We start from the raw sequence: 11,072 nt of genomic DNA on the forward strand, positions 1-11,072 counted from the left end.
GTGTGTGTGTGTGTGTTATCCATTTCTCAAAGGAAAGTTATTTCACATCGTGAAGTTTCTGTAATTGAGATGCATCATGGACATAGATGAATGTGGTAATTTGCATTCCAACACTCTCCCCCAAACGAAGCTGTTATGAAATCAATGTGTATTCTATCTTAGAATCAAGGCAATGTGGCACAGCCCCTGGCAAATATTAAGTGGCCAATAGTTGTAGCTATTGTTATAGTAGCAGCCTTAGAAACACTAAGAGCTTGGCTGTAAAGGGAAGAAATGAAGCAGAAACGAAACAGAAACTCTCCACTTTCAGTAAAACGGCAGGAGGGCGGGAGGATCTGGCAGGAAGGGGCTGAACATGATCTAAGGGGATGTCGGGAAGTTCTCTTGGGAGAGTTTATCTGTCAGAATCGGTGGCAGGTGCTTGCTCTGCGCCAGCCCCTGCGCTGGGCACCAGGGGGCAGGATGAGCTAGGACGGCTGCCCTCCCAGAGGCAACACGGTGCAGGGGGCAATCCTAGAAAGCATGGCAGGCGCTGCAGGGCTGACCCGTGGCTCCGTGGCTCCGAGGGCTCCTGCCTCGAGCACCAGGTGAAAGTTTCTTCAAACCTGTCCTGTGAACCGCAGGTGAACCCTCCCCGCCCCACGCCCTGGGCCGGGGCGCAGGTAGGGAAGGCAGCTCTTTGGCAGCTGTGGTGCCCAAAACACAACCATCCTGGAGAGGGGCCGAGGCCTCAGCACAGGCTGTCCAGCCCACAGAGGGACGAGGGGAGGTGGCCTCAGGGCACGTGGGCACCTCCAGGGACACGCCAGTGGGCCGGCGGGTGTGAGCTCACCTGCCCTTCCTCTCTGCCCCTCCAGCCTGCCTGCTTGTCCACGTGCCATCCTCGCCATGGCTCCTGGAGAGAAGATCAAAGCCAAAATCAAGAAGAACCTGCCCGTGAGGGGGCCGCAGGCGCCCACCATTAAGGAGCTGATGCGGTGGTACTGCCTGAAGACCAACACCCACGGCTGCCGCCGCATCGTGGTGTCCCGCGGCCGCCTCCGCCGCCTGCTCTGGATCGTGTTCACGCTGACCGCGGTGGCGCTGATCTTCTGGCAGTGTGCCCTGCTCGTGCTCTCCTTCTACACCGTCTCTGTCTCCATCAAAATCCACTTCCAGAAGCTGGATTTCCCTGCAGTCACCATCTGCAACATCAACCCTTACAAGTAAGAGGCAGGGCAGGGCCCGGCGGGGGGTCAGGCCCTCCTGGAGGGGACCCTCCAGCCTGCAGACATGCTCTGTGGAAACTTGAACTCGTTGCCAACGTTGGCAAATTGCCCTCTCCCAGCCTCTAAATCTGCACCAGGTTTTCCCTCCAGCTGCTTCTGAGGATGGGCTGGCTCAGGGAACGCCTCGCCGGGGAGGCTGCGAGGATCAGTTTTGCTTGGGGGCTGGATCTGGGATGAGCTATCCCACCCTAGACACACACACATGCACGCACATGCGTGCACACACTCGAGCACACACACACGCACATGCACACCTGCACGCACACGGCTCAGCTTAGCCATGTCCCCTGAGCTCTCCGAGCTCACGCCCTCACTCTCCCCAGATGTGAGCTCATGGCTGACTCAGAAGTTGCACCCTGGTGACTTCCGGAAGCATCTCAGCTGCCCCAAATTCTCACCTGAGCGAACCCAGCCCACTGTTTGAGGTCACTGGGCTCTGGGCAGAATCAGGCCTCGGTACTGCTCTGTCGTCTGCCACAGGACCTGTTTTAAATGGGTCACCGGTGTCCTTCTTGGGATTCTTGAAAACTGATCTGTGAGGCAGATCAGAATCCGGCAGAATTTGTCTGAGCAGGTGAGGGGTGGGGAGAAGGGGAGCAAGGCAGGAAGGTTCTCAAAGGGAGCTACCTGGGCCAGGGTCATCTATGAGTAGATAGATGGCTAAGGTCAAAACCAACATCGGGTCTAAGACTCATTCTCCACCTCAAAGTCTTCTTTTCTTTTTTTCTTTCTCCACCCCCTTTCTTACTTTTTTTCCTGCTTCTCTCCCTCCTTTCTTTTTTCCTTCTGTTCATTATTTGTTCCCTAATCTTCTACAAATTGTGGTAGAATGTGGGGCATAGAACTGAGCAACCCAAACACAGTCTTTGTCCTAATGGAACTGATATCGTACTAGAAGAGTGAAAAGCTAACAAATACAATTAACACCAATACAACTAAGAATAGTGGCCATTTAGTTAAGTAGGCATAATAAACTCATGGACTCTGCCTACTAACCCCATGTTAGAGTTGGGGAAATGAGACATGGAAAGGCTCAGTGACTTGTCCAAGCGGACACATCCAGAACCAGGGTAGGGAACTGGAACCCAGGTGACGGGCTCCATTACTATGCACAGCACGAGGAGGAGGGTGGAGGGAAGGAGTCCGGGATCATGGTGCTGTGAAGGGTGGTGTCATGTTTCAGTCACTTGAGTCCTCTATCATTCTTCTGTGTTCTTGGGTTGTCAAGGCAACAGTTACACCTCTTCCTTCCCAGCACTGACTCGAGGAGAATCAGAGGGCAAGGGCAAGGGCAAGTGTGCCAGGTGGAGCTGGAGCCTGCCCCCTGGGTACACCCTCACCTATCAGTGGCTGGTTTATGGGAGGCACCTACAGTCACCACTCCAGAAATGCTGGTTGAGGCAGACTCATCAACACACCCCGAGAGCAAGCAGACAGTGGTGGCAGAGGTGAAGCCACACAAGGGTCCACAGAGCTGTCCCCATTCACTCAGGCCAGTGGTCACTTGGGACGGGGCAAATCGTAAAAGGCCTGGTCTCCTTGGCCAATGGTCAGGAGCAGTGGGCACAAGGCTGGCACGTGTGGATGGAAAGCAGCATGGGAAGTGCCAGCCTTGTGCCAGAGGGGCTTCGGCTCTCTCTGACTCCCTCTCTCCACCTTGGCAGGTACAGCGCCGTGAAGCCCCTTCTAGCCGACTTGGAACAGGAGACCAGAGCGGCCTTGAAGACCCTGTACGGCTTCTCAGAGATCGAGTCCCGGAAACGCCGGGAGGCCGAGCCCTGGAGTTCGGCGTGGGAGGGCCCCCAGCCCAAGTTCCTCCACCTGATCCCACTGATGGTCTTCAATGAGGGTGAGACCAGCAAGGCCACAGACTTCCTCACGGGGCAGAAGCGTAAAGTCAGTGGGAGCATCATTCATAAGGCAGCGGACGTCATGCATGTCCAAGAGTCCAAGGAGGTGGTGGGATTCCAGCTGGTGAGTACACGCTCCTGGTTCGGAGCAGGGGGTGGGCTGCAGGTAGTGGTCCAGGGCGGTGTCTCCTTTGCCTTTAGCCCACGGCCCCACTGGAGGAAGCGCACCCAGTGAGGGTGAACGGGCTACAGACAACTAAAATGGATGCACCATCTTAAGCAGAAAGCAAATGTCTTAGGTGACCAGTAGTTCGCCTAAGGACAGAAATTGGGGAAGATCCAGGGCTCTTGGTGACAAGAAATGATGGAACGTCATGTCGGATACTGCTGCTGGGTTACATAAGCTTCAAGTAGTTTTAGTCTTCGTAATTCATCCATGAAGATGGTGTCCCAGGCCATCTTGGGATAGCTGATTGGCCAAGCTTAGATCACCTGCTGGCTCACAGAGGGCGGGGACCTTGATAGACAGCCTCACGAGACTGTATCCACAGGGGGAACGGAAACTCCACCAAAGCAAAATTGGGGCACAGACACCAGAAAGAAGAAGATAAACAGCAGAAACACCCAGTGTTCCCTGCATTGCTTGCCTTCGTGGGGGGCACGCCCCTGATCTCTCCTTCTTAGTCCCATTTGAGGGGCTCAGAAAAGGTAGCCCTTCACCAAAAATGAGATTCATCACTTACCTTCCTGGGCAAACTCAATCACCACCGTCCTCTGCATGCCCCAGCCACCGCCACAGGCTGAGAGCTACTTCTATACCTTCTAGCCTTGAGTGCTGATGGTGAGACCTCCTGACTCCAGTCCCAGGCCCTGAAAAAGTGGCCTTCTCTCTTAATCACCGAGACTTTTCAAGTGTTCCTGGGTTCTTTCATAACATGCCACAAGGTTCTCCTTGATGCCCAAATCAACCCTTTGGTGTCTGTCTTTTAGGAGCGTGTTTAAGCCCTGCATGATGAGAGCATCTGGGTTGTACCACAATTTCCCTATAAAGCTCTCATTATTGTATTTTTTAATACATATGTTTATTGACTTCAGAGAGGAAGAGAGAGGGAGAGAGAGATAGAAACATCAATGATAAGAGAGAATCATTGATTGGCTGCCTCCTGCATGCCTCCCCACTGGGGATCGAGCCCACAACTTGGGCATGTGCCCTGACCAGGAATTGAACCGTGACCTCCTGGTTCATAGGTTGACACTCAACCACTGAGCCATATCGACTGGGCTTATTGTATATTTTAAATGCTGCTCTTCCCAATGACCGTGTGAGGTGGGGAAGGATGGTATTTTTGTCAGCATTTTGTAGTGAAGTAATGGGTGTATAGCGCCTTGCCCAAGGTCCTGCAGAGAAGCAGTGTCAGAATCTGGGCTACAATTCAGAGATTTAGACTGTGGAGCCAATAGCAACTCAGTAACGATAATGGCCAAAGCCCTGATGTGTGGGGGCCCTAAAGAAGCTAGTTCTGCTTTTCACCGGGTAGGGAGGCATTCCTTCCTCACTGACCCCTTCTTGGTCCTTGAGGCTCCAGGATGATGTCCCTCAGCCCCCAGGTATGAGCAGAAGCCCATCCTTGCCCAGGCACCCCCTCCCCACCCCCCACACCCGTTCCCCTGGCATCTGGTCTGGAGTCTCAGTTTCTCACCCTTCCAGGCCTGTTGTGGGCCAGTGCTGGGGCTGACGGCTTCAGGCTCGTGTCTCCTCTTATTCGCAGTGTTCGAACGGCACGTCCCACTGTGCTGTGTACACCTTCAGCTCGGGAGTCAATGCCATCCAGGAGTGGTACAAGCTGCACTACATGAACATCATGGCGCAGGTGCCTCTGGAGAAGAAGATCAACATGAGCTACTCTGCCGAGGAGCTGCTGGTCACCTGCTTCTTTGACGGGGTGTCCTGTGATGCCAGGTGAGGAGGGGAAGGCTGCTCTCTCAGCTCCGGGGCCGGTGGTGCTGAGCGCCGGGCTCCTCGCATGCGCCTGCAGCTCAGCTGTAGGTCTGGGAAGGGAATGGCGGTCTTCTCACTGGCTCACCCTTTGGAGAACAGCTTACACAGGAGCTAGGCTCCAGACAAGAATGTCAGCAGACTCCAAGGCTAACACGGGCCAAATAAGCAAGGTTGAAGTGTATGTGACCGCAAAAGCTTCAATTTTCATAGAAATGTAGGTTTATTTCAGTAGAGACATGCTGAATACAAAGGGCTGAAATAAATGAGTCATCATTAATATAAAATAATAGATAATTTTAATAAAAATTAATATTTTTTCTTGAACATTAACTTACCAGACACTGAATAACTGCACAAATTAATAAGCGTAACACAAATAAACCTATTTTTCTTGTTCTCCAAAAGCGAAATATTTCCTATTGCGCACACCAAACAAGTCAGTCCAAGACTAATGACGTGGCAATCAGCTGGTAAATATTCACTGCTGGTATTAGTGGAGAGAAATGGTGCGCCTGCGTGTAAGGCTCGTAAGGGAAATGAATGCAACACGATGATAGCAATCAGTCATTAGCGAGAACATTGTATCATTATTAATAATTATGTATAACAGGATATTGTAAAAACTAAGTTATGAAATTTTTATTAAAACGTTTCTTACATACCTTATATTGGCTGGGCCGCGAAAATATTCGTAGTGGGCCGTATGCGGCCGGTGGGCCGCAAGTTTGACATGCTTGGTCTAGAGTCAGTGAGGAAGGTGGAGATGGTGCAGAGTCACAATATCCTTAATCTCATTGAAGTGCTCATAGAAACAGACACAGATGGTGGACATACGGCCTTGTCTATTACCATCATGCATACCAATGATCAAGAGCCACTGATTTAGCATAGAGGAAGGGAAGGAGGAAGGAGGGAAGAAGAGAGAGAGGAAGGAGGGAGGGAGGGAGAGAGGGAGGGGGGAGGGAGGGAAAGGGAGGGAGGTCTGAGATGTGACCCTTCTCTGAGGATCATGTCCTAGGACCGGGGATTGGGATAGAAAAATGTCAAGAGCCTGAGAACTTCAAGAATAAAGGGATTTGGGGCAGACATATGGCATAAGAAATACCAAGTCAGGATGGAGATGGAGGCGAGAAGATTGAGAGGGGGAACAGGAAGCAGCATGTGTCAGCCCGAGGAGAGGCCTGTTTGTCATTTCCGATAGGAAAGTTGGGGAAAGTGAGTCCTGTGTGTCCTCCATTGTTCACAAAAGAGGGGGGGCTGTAGCACTGCCCCTTCTGACCCATATTCTTCCTCCACAGGAACTTCACACTTTTCCACCACCCAATGTATGGGAATTGCTACACGTTCAACGATAAGGAAAATGAGATCCACAGCACCTCCATGGGGGGCAGTGAGTACGGTAAGGCCTGCACCGGGCGGTCCTGGCGGCAGCCAGCAGGGGCGCTGGATCTCCCAGAAGTGCAGGAACTCCCACGGCCAGAAACCAGGGGCACTTTCCCTGCGGCAGTGTGTCCATCTTTCCCCCTTTGTGACATCTCCTCTTTACCTTTGAGAGAGCAGTAGCGACATGGCTGGGGTTTCTTCTCTGGGACTCCACTCTGGTTTAAGCTCGGAGCTGGAGTGAGTAACGCTAGGCAGGCAGCTTCCAGATGGACTTACACCCAGATGTACTGGACAGGAGATTAGGGAGGCAAACACTTACCTTGATCTTGGCTAAGATGACAGATTCCGGAGCCAAAACCCAGCTCTGCCACTCACTGTGTAACCTTGTAAAGTGACTGCACTCGTCCCAAACGGGGACGATAGTAACAGCTCCGAGGGAAGGTCACTGAGCAGACAGGCTGTGTGAAGCGCTTAGAATAACACTTGGCACACGCTGGGTCAGTCGGCCCGGGCTGCCAGACAAAAGATCACCGCCCAGGGGCCTTGAGCAGCTGACATTTTTCCTGACAGTTCTGGGGGCTGGAGGTCCATGGTCAAGGTGCTGGCAGATTTGGTTTTGGGAGGCTTCTCTTCCTGGCTTGCAGGTCAGCCACCTTCACGTGGCCCTTGCTGTGCACACAGAGAGCTTGCAGGTGTCTCCTCTTCTGTGCGGACACCAGTCCTGTGGGATCAGGGCCCCACCTTATGGCTTCATTTAACCTGAATTACCTTCCCATCTCCAGGCACAGTCACACTGGGGTTAGGGTTTCCCCTTATGAATTTGGGGGGGAGGACACAATTCAGTCTACAGCACACACGAAGCACCCAGTACGTCTAGCTGTGCTTGTCATGGCCGCTCTAACTGCATTGCGAGCGTGGTGCTGTTCAACCAAAGCCGGCGCCGGCCGGCACCAGTGTGGTCACTGCTACCCCCAAGGCTGCTGTCTACTGCTCTCCAGCGAGGTCTGGAGGGAGGCAGAGCTCAGCACTCTGGCCGGGCTTTCTCACAAAGAGGAGCCTGGAAAGGTCCTAAGCAAACTGAGCAGAACTGATGCACAGTGCGCTCCGAAGGGAGGGCCAGGGCTGCTCACGGAGGCACATACCGCTCGGGTTCCCAGCCTTTTCTGCTGTGCAGTCTGGGTCCTCACCGAGTGCAGGGAACCATGGCTCAGGGCGCCGCTGCAGGGGGAGACGCAGTCTGGGAACTGGGCAAAGGCTCGCACAGGCCTGGCTCCGCTCCTATGGGCTGTGTGAAGTCGAGCAAATCACTTCCCCAGGCTGGGCTTCGGTTCCTTTACGAAAGAAAAAGGTCAGAACAACTCCCCACCTTCTCTTCTTTCAACCCGTGGAGGCCCTGCTCATGCGCTCACTCATTTACCAAACGTGTATTGAGTATCGCTGTATGCCAGGCGCCAGGAACGCAGTGTTGCACGGGAGAGACGCCTGCCTACTTCCAGGGAACTGGCATTTCAGTAAAGAGACAGATAACAAATGAGCAGACAAGCACAGACGTCTCCCGGTTACAAATCCTGACGGTGCTGTGCCGGGACACGCACAAAGGGGAGGAGGGAGATGCTGGGTCAGGATGCAGTTTGGTTTCAGCGAAGTGTGTCCCAAAAGGCGGGCTGGGCTGTCTCCGAGTGTCCTGGGCGCTGGCAGTGCAGACCTGAGCAGGAAAGGACTTGATGTTCGCTAAAAACAGAAAGGCCAGTGGGCTTGGAGCTTCTTGGGGGAGAGGAAGGGGGCTGGGGGCTGCGACACCAAACCCCTGCCAGCCCCAGCCAGGCTGGTGGTGTTTGTTCTGTAGCATTCTGCCCGGTGAGGGGCCACCAAGGGGTTTCAGACACTGATCTTCCCTGATTTCTGTGTTTTGGGTTTTTTTAGAGAGAGTGGAGGGGAGGGAGGAGAGACATCAATTGGTTGCATCCCACAAGTGTGCCCTGATCAGGGCCAGGGATTGAGCCTGCACCGACGTACATGCCCGTGACACATGACCCTTCAGTCCCCAGGCCGACACCCTAAACACTGAACCAAACCAGCCGAGCAAACTGATTTCTGGTTTTAAAAGGAAGGTCCCTCCTGCTGCTGGTGCGGTTAGACAGCTAGGCCAGCGGCCAGCAGCCAGTCCTCCGCCGGCGCCCAGCTCTCCCCGGGCCCCGCAGCCCCGTGCTCAGCAGAGCTCCCAGCTGAGGGACCACGTGGCGGGCATGTCTCGGCAGGGGAGCAGTTCCCTGACACGCAGCAGAATTTTGAACCCCTGCTTGGAGGCACAACCCCTCCCCTTGGGGAGCTTCCAGAGGAGCCCTGTCCACCTCCCACTTGTTGGAAATGCCCGGGCCTTGTGAGGCTCCCAAAGCAGAGAGAGGTAGGCTGCCCCGGGCAAGCTCTCCCAGCCTTTGACCACAATGAGCTGCCTTATCCTCCCAGGGCTGCAGGTCATCTTGTACATAAACGAAGAGGAATATAACCCCTTCCTGGTGTCCTCCACCGGGGCTAAGGTGATTGTCCACCGGCAGGATGAATACCCCTTCATCGAGGACGTGGGCACGGAGATTGAGACGGCGATGGCCACTTCCATAGGGATGCATCTGGTAAGAGGACAGTCTGATTTCTGTAGACTTAGCAAGAAGCACAGATTTTTCCCCAGGAAAACCAGTGAGGTGCGGCTTATGGGAGAGTGTTGGTTTCAAAAGGCAGCGTGGCCCTGTGTTCCCCAGTGGTCACCCCACTGGCTGTCCGGTGGTTACTAAAGCCTGCCTTTGTATCTTCTGTACGAGTGAACAGGACAGGATGCCGTTTGGGGGAGAATGGAAGGAACCTTCCTTGTTCCAAAGACAGACGCCAGCAATTATGGACCCTGTGTTGGATGCAAGGCATCAGACACTAACTCCATACCTGCCAGTAATGTAAATAGAGCAGGTTACGCCTTCCTTTCTGGGCCATCTAGAGGCCTGTGAGGCATGTGAACCCCTATTTAAAGGTTAATGGAAAGTCACTGGTCAGACAAATGTCTATTTAGCCCATCACACTTCTATCAGTTCCACTTCATTTACCAAGAACCCCTTCTCTCCCAAGTCTTTGACCTTCTCTGACCTCACTGGGTGCTGAGAACCCTCACACCTGTCAACAGAAGCGCATCTGAGCTGCAAACTCCCACCCTGAGTAGGTCACGCTCAATGGGAGCAGAGGGCAGCGTGAGAAGTGCGCTTCTTCTTTGCAGGCCTGCATCTTTTATGCCAGTGCACCTCTCTCTCTCCCCCTCTCCCCCCTCCCTCCCCCTCTCTCTCTCCCTCTCTCTTTTTCTAGTAGAATGACCCTTTAAAAAGATCAGTTTTTATTACTGTTTACATTCAACATTATTTTATATGAGTTTCAGGTATACAGCACTGTGGCCAGACAATGTAGAATGACCCTTAAGAACTTATTTAAAGGGAGTGTATACACAAAGACAGACACCCACCCCATAGCCAGGAACACCCCACGTATCTCCCTCCCACGCCTGACCTCCAGCCCTGCTTCCTCTCACTGCTGCTTCTGAGTCCCGGCAGGGATGTCATCGTCATTTTCAAGTATGTGCACCAGCAAACATTTCTCCTTTTATGTAAATTCAAAATACTGTTATGCCTCATTTTCCACTTGACCCTATAGCTTGGCAATGGTTCCTTATCAACACACATAGACCTGCCGCATCCTTCCTAAGGACCCAGCTATTCCATTGTGGGGAGAAGTTATTGAGCAACTCCCTCTTGATAGACATTAGGTCCTTTCCAGGCATAACTAAAAGCAATGGTGTGGTATGATGTGATGTGATGTGTATTTATCTGATAACTTCCTAGAAGTATGTCAAAGAGCATGTGTCTATGAAACTATCTACATGCTCACCAGCAATGTGTCAGAGTAGCTGGTTTTCCACACTTTCACCAACATGGGTATTAACCAACTTTTCTTTTTTTTTAAATTAATTTTGTTTTATTGCTTAAAGTATTACAAAGAGTATTACATATGTCTCCTTTTTCCCCCCCTTGATCTTCTCCCGGCCTCTCCTACCCGCCAGTGTCTTGTGACCATTGGTTATGCTTATATGCATGCATACAAGTCCTTCGGTTGATCTCTTACCCCCCCTCCCAACCTTCCCCGGCCTTCCCCCTGTAGTTTGACAGTCTGTTCAATGCTGCTCTGCCTCTGTATCTATTTTTTTTCATCAGTTTATACTGGTCTTTATTATCCATAAATGAGTGAGATCATGTGGTATTTTTCTTTCATTGACTGGCTTATTTCACTTAGCATAATGCTCTCCAGTTCCATCCATGCTGTTGCAAATGGTCTTCTTCTTCTTCTTCTTAGAGAATACCCTCCAGCATTTCATATAATACTGGTTTGGTGGTGATGAACTCTTTATCTGACCTTCAATTCTGAGTGATAGCTTTGCTGGGTAAAGTAATCTTGGTTGTAGGTTCTTGGTATTCATCACTTTGAATATTTCTTGCCACTCCCTTCTGGCCTGCATAGTTTCTGTTGAGAAATCAGCTGACA

The 11,072-nt window shown here is 52.2% G+C and overlaps 1 protein-coding gene across 1 annotated transcript in view; it reads left to right on the forward strand.

Annotated features, from left to right (window-relative positions):
* Positions 1-868: 868 nt before the first annotated feature.
* Positions 869-11,072, forward strand: part of SCNN1G (sodium channel, non voltage gated 1 gamma subunit) — a 26,497-nt gene continuing 16,293 nt past the window's right edge. Inside the window, exons 1-5 of the mRNA XM_014530021.1 lie at positions 869-1,205; positions 2,933-3,242; positions 4,888-5,078; positions 6,416-6,516; positions 8,967-9,130. Of these exons, the coding sequence (XP_014385507.1) occupies positions 889-1,205; positions 2,933-3,242; positions 4,888-5,078; positions 6,416-6,516; positions 8,967-9,130 (1,083 nt within the window). The 5' untranslated portion in view covers positions 869-888. The remainder of the gene's footprint in view (positions 1,206-2,932; positions 3,243-4,887; positions 5,079-6,415; positions 6,517-8,966; positions 9,131-11,072) is intronic.

The sequence above is a fragment of the Myotis brandtii genome, unplaced genomic scaffold, assembly GCF_000412655.1.
Source record: "Myotis brandtii unplaced genomic scaffold, ASM41265v1 scaffold707, whole genome shotgun sequence".
In the NCBI taxonomy this organism is placed as follows: domain Eukaryota; kingdom Metazoa; phylum Chordata; class Mammalia; order Chiroptera; family Vespertilionidae; genus Myotis; species Myotis brandtii.